Source organism: Syngnathus typhle, linkage group LG9, assembly GCF_033458585.1.
Source record: "Syngnathus typhle isolate RoL2023-S1 ecotype Sweden linkage group LG9, RoL_Styp_1.0, whole genome shotgun sequence".
Classification (NCBI taxonomy): Eukaryota; Metazoa; Chordata; class Actinopteri; order Syngnathiformes; family Syngnathidae; genus Syngnathus; species Syngnathus typhle.
This window is the reverse complement of record NC_083746.1, coordinates 2,954,802-2,968,020: the sequence shown is the minus strand read 5'-3', so window position 1 is coordinate 2,968,020 and position 13,219 is coordinate 2,954,802. Positions and strand designations below refer to the sequence as shown.

Below are 13,219 nucleotides of genomic sequence, written 5' to 3'. Positions count from 1 at the left end.
TAATCCACCTGCTTTGTTCTCCCACTTGACGTGTCCTCCTGCTCTGAGACGCAATGGATATCCCACTTTAATAGATCTGCAACTGATAATGAGATCTTATTCTCCATCATTGCCAGCAGACACATTTTATGGCCCTCTCACTCTTGTTTTACATGTGTTCAGTATTGATTCTCCCTCGATTGCATGACCACAAAAGCCCCTCACGTGTATTAATTGGGAAGTTGACATGAAGTGCTCAGCAGGAATGGCTGTAATCGACAGTCCATCACCGCTTGAGCAGGATATTAGATGTGACGGTTGATAATAAAAAAATCTTAGGTTTGTTTTTATAACGGGTGCCTGTCGAACATTAAAAACGATTCAAGTTAATTCGCCGTTACATTGCTATGTTTTCTTTGATAAATAGCAAGTTAGCATAACAAGCAGAGGCATTAACAGTCAATTTATGAGAACAACATATTTTATCAAACGTATTAGTCAGAGTGGAGAATTTTGCACCCGTTGGCGAATGTCTGACTTTTTCAGGCCAAAAAATGATTGTTTTTGAGATTTCCGGGCTGGGTGAGGTAATCGGCAATTTACAGACCAAGATTCTCGGGAATAAGCGCAAATCCGTCGCGAGGTATTTGGCATGGGCGAAATGTAATCAATTGATTGATCATCATTGATTTGACCTATTTGATAACCCCCAAATTATTATCAGTGATTTATTAAGTGAGATTTTGGTCAATGGAATAATTGTCTTAAACCAATTAATTAACAAAAAATATTTGTTATTAATTAATTATTAATTAATTGGTGTGTACTTCTGTTTATTCCTGTGTTGTCGCAGTTTACATTTGCGTAATGTGCAAATATTTGTTTTTTCAGATATTTAATACATAGATTGATAAATCCGTGGACTTTGTTACTTTCAACAGCAATGCCAATCTATTATTTCTATGTATGCATTGTCAATTCTTTATCGTGCATTATTGATGACGTACACGCCGAGCCTTTAATGGACGGACGGCGTTTGTAACCTTTTAGGAAGTTCACAATGATACCATCCATGAAAGATACACGCAAACAAAGGCCAAGTAGAAGCATGACGTGAGTGGAGTGCTGAGAGAAAAAAAAAAGAAGAAAAAGAAGTAGCAAAGTTTAGGGCAGGCAAAAGAGAACAAAAGGGGTGAAAAGTTTGCCGGGAGTGTCTTTATGGTTTGTGCAAAATGAGAGGGGGGAGAAAAAAAAGGTATTCTTTTTAGATGGAGTGAGATCAAAAGCTACAAGGGGCAGACTAAGAGCGGAAAAGACTAATATTCAGAGACATATGAAAAATATAGCACATCTATCAGGGTGTTACCAAGGCAACGGTAGCATTGAACGTCCACAGGCGACAAGCACCGACGTGTACTTGGCACTGATCTCCTCTTGGAGATGCTTCTCTCTTTTCTCTTGTCAGTCGTTTTGGTTACCTCTGCCAAGGAGGTGAATTTTCATTGACATATGTTTGGTTGCTTCTAAGCTACCTAATGTCTCCATTTTGTATCCCAGCATTTGGTCGTGAGGGCAGCGGGGAAGCGTCTTCCCGGCCAATTCATGCAGCTGCTCTCTGAGGAGTTCCCATTCTAGCCACCAGCAATTCCTGGGTTGTCCCAAAAACCTTCTTCTAATGCCAGTAACACTCACCAGGAAGGCATCTGAAGCAGCCACCTTATCTGGCTTCTCTCAATACGGAGAAGCAGCGGCTCTTCCATTAATATCAGTCATCTTGTTCTTCCACCACTTTAAAGTGAGGTGCAGGTTCCACTGTTTTTTATTGTTTGTCCACTGGCTTATTACTGTCCCTTGTGTAGATGTACTTCCTTTTCACCTTTCTATACACACAACCAAGCAACCTCCAGGAAGCTTGTCATAATTCCCATAACGCTACCCCATTGATTCCAGTACACTTGAACATCACAAGCATTGCCTACATACAAGCGTTTCCTTTTCATCCGCCTTCACAAGCAAACCTCTAACGTGCAGCGTATGCTCCTTTTTTTTTTTTTTTTTTTCCTAACACCTCCTTCCTTTTGTCTCACTCGCCAAGCCCTTTGCCACTCCCAAATTACATCACTTTTACATGCACGAGTAAGCACTTACAAACACTCACACACTTCAAAATGTTTGAATGTGTTTCCCCGTGGATTGGATTTTCTATCTATCTATCTATCTATCTATCTATCTATCTATCTATCTATCTATCTATCTATCTATCTATCTATCTATCTATCTATCTATCTATCTATCTATCTATCTATCTATCTATCTATCTATCTATCTATCTATCTATCTATCTATCTATCTATCTATCTATCTATCTATCTATCTATCTATCTATCTATCTATCTATCTATCTATCTATCTATCTATCTAGATGTTATCTATCTAGATGTTATCTATCTATCTATCTATCTATCTATCTATCTATCTATCTATCTATCTATCTATCTATCTATCTATCTATCTATCTATCTATCTATCTATCTATCTATCTATCTATCTATCTATCTATCTATCTATCTATCTATCTATCTATCTATCTATCTATCTATCTATCTATCTATCTATCTATCTATCTATCTATCTATCTATCTATCTATCTATCTATCTATCTATCTATCTATCTATCTATCTGGTTCAACTTTTTCTTGCCATATGTGACACATATCCGCACAGACTGTAGAATTTTTTTTATTTTTTTTTTCATGATTCCATGCGTGCATGTGCAAATGAGCAGAGAGAACCATTTTGCATGCTACTGTGCCGGCTTTGTGTGTGTAATTACTTGTTTCAGTCAAATCAATCGCACGTTTGCTGTTCTTTCACGGTTCACACTCGTCTGACCATAACGTTTTTATCATTACGAGTAGAGGGGTGGCTATAATAATTGACTCGGTGATGATCTTAAAAAAGGCTGTCATTTGTGTGGAATCGATGGTTAGTTATGACCTTATCTAGAAATAACTGATGTGAAACAGGGCAGTCCTTGATTGCAACCACTCTGGGCAATATTATTGGTTTGTCAGTTGATTAGCATTCCGCGCGATGCAAAACTGGCATGGAGACTGGAGTTCAGAGCATTTAAAAAAATACTTCCTCATCCCTTGGCACAAATACAAAGGAAATTGTGAGTTTAGGCTTGTTGATTAAATTTCCCAGTCTATTAAAGAGTCAGTATCTCTGCAGCACTCGACTGCATCCTGTACTTGTTGGCATGGTGATATTTCTCAACAAGAACTACTTAACTGATTATTTTTGTTTTAGCCAATGCAAGTTTTGGTTTTGTTGTTCCACACATTTCTTGTATTTTATGTAAATGTGCTGGCATCTAAAATGTATGTAAAAATGGTAACGAGGGGAAATATAAATTATAAGAAAGTTTTTTTTTTTTTTTTTTTTAAAGAGTGGTATTAAACGATTTTTCCTTTGTGAGGTAGCAGGCACTTTACCCTCCGAAGTTGCAAAGGAAACACGCTCCTGCTTCATAGTAACATTTTATCTGGCATTGAGGAGAAATACCGTAATTTTCGGACTATAAGTCGCGGTTTTTTTTTCGTAGTTTGGGTGGGGGGGCGACTTATACTCAGGAGCGACTTATATACATATATATGTTTTTTTTTTCACTTTTTTGGGCATTTTATGGCTGGTGCGACTTGTACTTCGGTGCGACTTATAGTCCGAAAATTACGGTAATTGTGTCACACAAATTTTCTCTATCAACATGTGATCTCTACAAAGCATTCAGTAGCTCACTAAAACTAAATTAGATGCTAGGTTTTGAGTATTTGATCGCTTGTTATCAAAAAGGAGAAAAGTCCTATCCGACGGTAAAAGTGATGATGTTGGTGCCCGCCACTTTTTCCCCCTAGGTAAAACGGCCATTTAATATGACGATGAATTACTTGAGTGCTACATTTAAGCGTCCCATTGTTCTGCAAAACTGCCGGCTGTGTGTTTATTTCAAACCCTCTTCACATCTGCCGACTGCTTAATTGTACCTCTTATTGCGCACACTTAGTGCATTCCATCAACCTGCCTTAAATATAATCCTAGCAGAGTGTGTAAATAAACTCATTAAGACTCACAGTCGCTGCCTTTTCAATGAGGAACACCGCATAATGGACACATAATGTGTGTGTGGAGGGAGGGAGGGAGGTAGGGCAGGGCGCTTGACTTAAGATGACAATTGAGTTATTGTGAAAATGTCATTTTTAAGTTAGAGGAAATCCCTCACTTTGGTTTCAATGCAGTGCTCCATTTTGAGTGACACTGTCAGAGGCATTTTTTTAGAAATACGTTAAAATATGCTAGTAAAGCTGTTCTGATAATTAAGTAGCCTGTAGCGGCATATGCTACTATTAGCTTCAAAAGCATTATACGCTGCCCTTAAGGAGACGTACGAAAAAAGTAAACTTCTGATTCAGTTGCTACCAATGTCATGTCATGTTGTTGCACAGAGATTTCCTAACTTATTTTATAATTGATAACTAAAAATAAATTCCCAAATAAATTCCCCCAATATTTTTTTTTTACTGATCGATGGGTACGTTCATGAGAAAGTAAATACTGTACTCAAAGCAAAAATACCGGAAAAATATAATCTCATAAATCTTAGTACGTGAACGTCGTGAAGTTTCATCATCGTTCAAAAGTAAGGAAAAAAGTTGCAAGGTATTTTTTCATGTGCCGATGACATCATCAGTAGAGTAGAGGAAGTGGCTGTCAGGAGTGACGGGCACAATAGTGGCGGATGCTCGAGGAGGAATGACGCTTCTCCAGTGGAGCTTAGCAGACTTCACAGTTTCTTTGGCTCATTGCTGATTGAAAAGAGGCAAGAGGGGAAGGCAATTTCCCACTAAAGGACAGCGCAGCCCTGTGAGGCTCTGAACGTCAGCTGCGCCGTGACTGCATAAGTATTGAACCCGACATGCCTGTGTCCATTGTCCTTCTCTCTCCCTGCCAGCCTGCAAAGAAAACAAAAACTTGAAAAAGTCCTGCATGTGTGCCAAGGAAGAATACTGATTATTGACATTTCTTAACAGGGTGTCATATTCACTCCTCTGAGTGGCTCTACTAAATGTATGTAAAAGTATGACGCAACAATCATTTTTTCCCTATACTATTGCTGTGAAGGCCTTAAAATTTGTGTCACTCATTTGTGGGCTGACTGATGAAGCACAGCAAGGGTGTCTCCTGATGCACACTTGTTTACTTAACTAGAGAATAAAAGGAGCTGCTTTGTTTATTTTGGAAGTCACCCGTGACCACTCCCACACCGTCGCAGCCCTCTTTCTCGGTGATCCGCCGTCCTACACTCAATTATCATCATATTTACCCCGGTCATGAAAATAAAACCCTTAGTGTTTTCCATTATTCCCAACATAAATAACTACCGTTTTTTTCCATGTATAATGCGCAAAATTTAACTAATTTATTGTCCTAAAATCTGGGGTGCGCATTATACATGGGTACAAAAATTTGTTTTATTATTTTTTTTTTTAATCCGGATATGATACGGAGGCCGCCATTACAGATGCGCTTTCTTCTCTGCTGTTCACTTCAAACACGCTCCATACGAACACAATGCTCTCGTAGCAGACGCTTGCTCGATCACCTGCTCGTTTGCTGTCACAATGTACCCTACACAAATCCGAAACATTTCTTCGCTATCGAGTTTGCTAGCGCATGCGCAGTGATACTGACCGGCAGAATAACATCCGGTTGTTCCCAAAGATGATCTTTTTTCTCAAATAATTTTACGTTTACGGACTTAAGTAGGAGTCAAAATTTGGGTGCGTATTATACATGGGTACAGGCTTTTTCCCAGCATCAACATGCCATTTTTAGGGTGCGGATTATACATGGGGGCGCATTATACATGGAAAAAAACGGTAATGTTAAAAATGTAGCTTGTGATTGACCATTTGTCGTGCATGTTCACATTAGTGAGGCTTTGATCCAAGATGCAGGGGGCTGGAGTGGGAGGAGTGAATCTACATTCAAATCTGGCTGGAAGTTTTAAAAGTGCAAATTATCTCTAAGTACATTGCTGACAAACAGATTGTGGCTAGAGCACTGTGATCACAAGGGATCTGATACGCCCACCCCTGTTCAACTTGCTGGCCTCTGACAAGAAGTTCTGCAATATCTGGTGCAGAACCACCAAGTTGTGCAGTAGCTTCATGCCAACAGAATGTTGAGAACATCCTCTGATTCATCCCCCATATGTTACTTTATCTGACTGACCCAAATCAGAACTACAGATTTTTCTGTCACAGCAGGAGTTCCATTTGTAATATCACTGTCCAATTTGATTTGGATGATTTCAATATTTTACTGCCTTCATATTTTACATCTGTTTTGGTTTCTTTCTTGTGCTTTATACACTGATATTTATGGGTGTGTTCGAAGATACACTATTTCCTTCATTTTGCTGTCATTTTATTTGATAGCTGCTTATTTTATTTATGTCCTTTATTTGCATAGTTTTAGAAGAACAGACGTTACAATATTCGGTAGCCGTGTGTAATTGAGAAATATCGTCTTTAAAGTTGTCTATCAATCTAAGGCTGAGAAATATTTTGGCATAGATGAATAAGGTAAAGATAAACTTTCAAACTGCTACTTAAATTCATGGGGAGCAGCAACACCGACAGGGAATAAATTGATCCTAACGGGTACATTTCCTACTTGTTTTGTGTGCTTTTTTATTTTTTTTATTTCATGAATTCCTGAATGTGGATGGCATGACAAACATTGACCATGCATAAGTGCCGACGCATGGATCTTGCACATTGCACTCGATCCAACTATTGACAGTTCTGCCATGTTTGCTGATACTTTTAATTCTTTTCAAAATTCCAAGGGTCCCTGGTCCAATGAGTTGACTCATCCTGATTTAACCCTTGAATGATTAGCAAAAGGTTGACCCTAATACAAAAGTATATTAAAATGAGCAAAACGTTGACCTTAATACAAAAGGCTGAAAGAACCGTTACTCGACAGGCATTCGTTAATTTGCAGATTTCCTCCGGTCGACCACTCGGAACAATTCACCCAGAAAGTCCACAGCGTTTTTCCGCCAAAGCACGCTAATGGGATTGTGGATGATTGATCATACCGCTTACAGTTGCAGAGTCTTGTTCTGTTTTTAGCATATCTACATGGATGCCTGCACACACCGAGCAACTGTGCATTGCATTTCGAGACGATATCTTGGTTTGTGATTAATGTTCCCGTAAAGATCTTATTTTTGACAGTTTCCACAGCAGAGATTTCCCCATTTAACGTGACATTTATGGCAACTTCCTTCATGAAGATAGGATCGCAATCAGCACCATTGTCACAGCGTTTAAGATGTAGCAGAGATAGTTTGTGTCACCTTGTGAAATGGCATTCGGCTTTGTTCGCAGCAGGGAAATTCATTACTGCCACTACATGGGTTTGAATATTTTAATATTTAATGGGAAGCAAACTTGACTTGCTCGAAAATTCAAATTGGCTGACAAATTCCCGTCATGATTATCATGACCAAAATGACTTCAATTGTAGGTATTACCATGATTGCTCAAACAATCAAAATCACGGAAAAAAATGCAAATTTTTGTTTTAGATTAAGAAACCATAAAATCTTTTTGCCAGTAGCAATTGTAAACAACCAGAGCCAAAGTGGTAGTCATAATAATTACAAGTTGAAAAGGTATTCATAACCATTTGAAATTTTAGCACTGATTATCAGTGAATCATAAACAATTTCATTCCAACGCCTCGCAATTCATTGACAATTTCACACAATACCTCCATTAATCAAGTCCTTCCTATTAAGACAAATATTTAAATATTCTGGTTATTGCAGCCAGAACGCAACTAAACGGCAATCGTAGCGACCTAATCAACAAAACACTGATCGAGTCGACTAAAAAAAAACGATTATCCCTTCGAAATATCTTGAGATGATTTAAGTTGTGCTCAAGAACTTCTATTTAGCGAAACCATCGTCAAGCGGTCACTCGCCGCGTCCCCCCCCCCCATCCACTCAACAGCTTGTCCTCATTTGTTTGCCCAGTGCATTAATTAGCTGTAGGATCACACATTGTATAATGATGTAAACCGCTTTGATGTGTAATTAAAAGTGTATCTGTATGCTGTCTGATTCCCTATTAACAGTGCAAACATTTGTGCCTAAGAGCCTGTGACCGCCCCTCTCGTCGACTTCACCCGAGCGCACCGCTGTTATTTACATACCAGCAGGTGCTTGCCATTGCTTAGAAAAAAAAACAAAAAAAAAAGAAAGCACCATACTGGCAAGGATCTTGTTTTTTTTTTGTTTTTTTGTCGAACTTGAAAAAAAACGAGGGGTGACAGGATTCTGACTTTTTTCTCAGAATTCCGACTTTAAAGTCAGAATTCTGAGAAAAAAAGTCTTTAGAGACTTTAAAGTCAGAATTCTGAGAATAAAGTCAGAATTCTGACTTTAAAGTCAGAAAGTGGGAATTCTGACTTTATTCTCAGAATTCTGACTTTAAAGTCAGAATTCCGACTTTAAAGTCGGAAAGTGGGAATTCTGACTTTATACTTTAAGTCAGAATTCCGACTTTAAAGTCAGAATTCTGAGAAAAAAAGTCAGAATCCTGTCACCCCTAGTTTTTTTTTTTTCTTCACTGGCCCTAATCCTCTTCCGTACACAAGCCATATGTTGCGCATCATTTTTTCCAAAAGAGCAGAGAACATTGCATTGTGGACTTTCTCCCAAAAGAGCTGAGTTTTCAAAGGGCTTGTTAGAGAGGTCTGGTAATAAGTCCGGAGAAGAAAGCTTGTGAGCATACTCAGAGGAAGCATCTTTATTTGGGGAGGGAGAAAAAAAGGCCTAAAAACGCTGCCGTTGCAAATTCACCGCTTCATAATTAGATGTGCCTGAAAAGTACGCTGCCGGGAGTCGTGTGTTTTATTCAATACAGGCTTGTCTTTTTTTTTCTTTTTAATCGCTAAAGTGCAAAAGTGTGCGTACTCTAAGCAATATAGTCGAATACAACTGTTGGTTTGTCTACTGAGTAGGACAGTGACGGTTTCATTCACCTCTTAACTGCTCAATCTTGTCGTTTCAACGAAAGCCCTTTGTGTTCTTTTGATGTTCCACCCCTTTAAATGCGCGACCTTCCTCGCCGAACACACAATTGTTTTTAACAACGGTGAAACTGCTCTGTGTTGTCAGCATTTCCCGGGGGAAGCAGCAGCTCTCCCGGCAAGCTTCGGTACAATTAGTATCATTTCAAAGCCCCGTGATGTCTATTTTGTGGTTAAATGCTCAACACATTTGAACTATGTAGCATGCACTGACCAAGTGTTTTATATACCGTATTTTCCGGACTATAAGGCGCACCGGACTATAAGGCGCACCTTCGATGAAGTGCCCATTTTAAAACTTTGTCCTTATATAAGGCGCACCGGACTATAAGGCGCACCATTAATGCATCATGTCCGATTTTGAATCCAAATCAAATCATTCTCCATATTATCTTTTTTATTTCAACTTCAGACACAATAAATGACTTTATAATCACAAAATAATGATCCATAGTCTTTTTGATTCATGATTCATAGTCTTCAGCGGGCCTCTTATGATTGATTTCATGACACAATGCTTCGGGCAAGTTTAAATTTAGGAATTTGGTCCATATATAAGGCGCACCGGACTATAAGGCGCACTGCCGGCTTTTGAGAAAATGTTAGGTTTTTAGGTGCGCCTTACAGTCCGGAAAATACGGTGTATATATATATATATATATATATATATATATATATATATATATATATATATATATATTATTTTGGGGGGCAGGGATACAAAAACAAAAGTTCCAGCCATTGTATTAGCTTGAAAAACATCTAATCTCAAATGTCAGTATGAAATCCTTGAGCTTGGATGACTTAAATTGGTCAGCACAGTGAAACCTGTTTACCATCTTAGACAATTTCAACGAAATGTAGAGACGGCGATCCGACGAGAGCAAATGGGAACACAAAAAAGTTGGTACTTGGTCACCTAACTGTCCCATTCAAAGATTGCCTCACGATTGTCCAGGTGACCAGCGTAGTGTTTTCTGCTTTTCCCCTAAAGTCAACAAGGGAGCGCCCTGACTCATGACTCCAAAAACGATAAGAAGTATGGAAAATGAAAAAGGGCTGATAAGATCAGCTGGAAAGCCCTTGCAAATGTCTGCAGGACAAATATCGAATACAAATCCTGTGAAAACGATTTTCCATTTCCTGTCTGTTACTCCCCCGCCCCCCCCCCCCCCTCATGATTCTAAAGTGTGTCTCTTCCACTTTTCAGCCCCTTTGACCGACAAGCCGCCCAAGATCCTGTTCCCCTTGGAAAACAAGATTAGCAGCATGGAGCTGCAGCTAGGTAAGATTTGTTCCACTGGTATTAGTGTCTGTGTTGCTCTCACATGACACCCGGCAGACTTCATAAATCCTCACGCTTGAGGATGCTGAGTGACACCTGTATTTGCTGGTGAAGAAAATGGGAAGGCCTTTTCTGAGGATGGGCCTAATAGATTGCTCGATTGTTAAATTTGGAACTGATTGTTGATTATTTAAATCTCAAAGCAATTGAGGTCAACGAGAGTGTACTTCTTGCCTGCAACCAGCAGAGGCGCTCTCACTCTGAATGACTGACCCACTGTTAAATGTTTCACAACTTTTCCATAACTTGTTTTTCTCAAAATTCATTACAAGTGGTTGATCCATGAACAAACAAATGTTTCAAATGGGATTAAACAGTCCTTTTGTTTGCAATTTGACGCCATGAGAATTCAAAATATCATAAGCCGTTTGAAACGGAGAGACTGGAGTAGTTACAGAATGACAAAGAAACGTGCCACGGAAATGTAATGATTGATTCACGGATTCAGGAAACACCTGTTTTGAATTCTCACCTTCCAATTTGTTGACAAACAATTGATGCAAAAAATCTCACAGGTTGGCATGAGCATTGAAGAATTTAGAGGACAAATAACGCTCACCCCGAACGACTATTCTGCATTTTAGGTTCCGTCTGACATTTATCCAAACTCCAAATATCATTTTATTTTGAGCAGTGTCTGTTTACATAAATCAACTCATTTCCCAATGAATGAACATTTTGCAATTTAAATGACTCCCCATCCCTAGTGTTTTCCAAACGGCGGTCCGTGCTAAGACCCCCTAAGCTATTTTGTCAACAATGGCGAGCCCATATGGCGCACGGTTCCATACGCTGGTTCGCCACATGGAGAAGCGGCCGCTGCCAATCGCCGTTGTTTGTCTTCTTCTTGACGCGGGGGTCAAAACATGGTCGACCTCGCGTGTGTACGCATGCAACATGGGCGCAATAGCACGCTGCTTTATTTCAGAGTCCATGCTGCCAGGCACATGGCGCGGGCCTCTCTGGTGGATGCTGTCTGTCATGGCGAGGCACATTACACAAGATGGAGAGGGACGGATAGGGAGGGTGGGGGTCTTGACAAAGACAGCGCAATGATTCACAGCAAGTTAAGCTTTTTGTCTCCCACCTCACGCCGCCAACACAGAGCAGGTAGCTTGGGTGCACAATTGGGTGATCAAGAGTGAAAAATTGCTGCCGTTGATCAACTGACAAGCTCGCATGTCAGCACAGCCATACATGAACAGGTTGCACAATGCCGTGTCCTTCTGTTCTTCGTTTGCTCTGAGATGCCAAAGAAATGTCGCGGAAGAAACCTCCAAAGGCGAGAAACAATTTTTCCCCGTCACGCAATTTGACCTTACGTTGTCACACAAGTATAAAATGAGCTCAATGGCTAATGTGATGCAAAATGTTACAGTAGTAGTTTACTTATCTGCTTTTCTGCCTCATTGTTACATAGCAGTTGAGCTAATGTGCAAAACGTCCATCGCTACAATGGGTTTTTGCATCCGTGACGATCTCCAGCCAACAACAGTTGAAGTTTAGCCACTGTAAACAATTCTGTGTAGAGGCCCTAACGTGCAGACATACCCACGTTGCCCACAAGGGCAACATCCTTGCTGTCGTTCCAAAGTCGAAAGGAAAGATATTAGCGTCAGCTAAAATTTGTAGTTTCTGTGAGAAGAGAATCATATCAAGGGGATCAAGAACTAAAACAAAAAGAATAAAACCATACCAGATTTAAAATTGCTAACAACCCTCACGGCAAGACTTTGACTTAGTCATCATCCACATGAGTGCTGGCGACCACTTTCCATTTTGACACCTAAAAGAAAAAAAAGCTGTTAACGAAGCCAAACTAGTACCGTAATTTTCGGACTATAAGTCGCGGTTTTTTTTCATAGTTTTTTTACTTATACTCAGGAGCGACTTATATACATATATATGGGTTTTTTTTCACTTTTTGGGGCATTTTATGGCTGGTGCCACTTATACTCTGAAAATTACGGTACTTGGACAGCATCATTGCATTTTCTCGTCTGAATGAGTAAAAAAAAAAAAAGTGTCTCCAAAAGCAAAGAGAAAAAGCAGTCAATCCTTTGATGCCGACCAAAATGCAGTTTGGAGATGCTTGCATGATATGCCAACATCGCAGTTCCGAAATTTAAAGCCATGCGTTTCTTTAAAGCCGTTCAGCAATTGACGTTTCACTCCATATGTGTGTGTGTGTGTGCTCGACTGTATAATTTTGTGTGTGTAATAGTACAAATGGTCGGCCATCGGTCAGCGCCGGACTTTTTGGACGCAGTCTTGGCAGCAGTTTTGTTCAAGCTTGTCCTTGTCTGCGTCTGTTCAGGGTGATTTAGAATCTCGTGCCGGCCTTGGAGGCTCTGGGCAAGAGAATGAGCACAATAGACGTGAGCAATGCGGCAGCAAAGTTCCATCGAGAGGCACTTGAACTCTTTTGATTGTCCCTTAACTCTCTTGTTTTCACTCCATGGCCATCTGGAACCAAGTGATTGAATTGCAAAGTTCTGCGATCCTAATTCTGCAATTAAATTACCTGGCATAGTCAGATATTACTAGTGCCGAGGCTTCTTGCTATCCTGTTTAGCGTTGTTTATAGCTAGTGCTATCTTGTGCTGGTTTCAATTTCAAATTTAATTGCAATGTATTGATGACATTAGGAGTTTTCGTTCCTTGTGTGCAAGGCAAAATGAATAGATGGACATGTCTTTGATTTGGCAAATAAATCTTAACTAA

At 39.7% G+C, this 13,219-nt stretch overlaps 1 protein-coding gene across 2 annotated transcripts in view; it reads left to right on the top strand.

Annotated features, from left to right (window-relative positions):
• il1rapl1a (interleukin 1 receptor accessory protein-like 1a) overlaps window positions 1–13,219 on the top strand; it is a 161,167-nt gene that overhangs the window by 103,400 nt on the left and 44,548 nt on the right. For both annotated transcript variants that reach the window (XM_061287920.1, XM_061287919.1), the window contains exon 6: window positions 10,361–10,435. In XM_061287920.1, coding sequence (XP_061143904.1) covers window positions 10,361–10,435 — 75 coding nt within the window. The remainder of the gene's footprint in view (window positions 1–10,360; window positions 10,436–13,219) is intronic.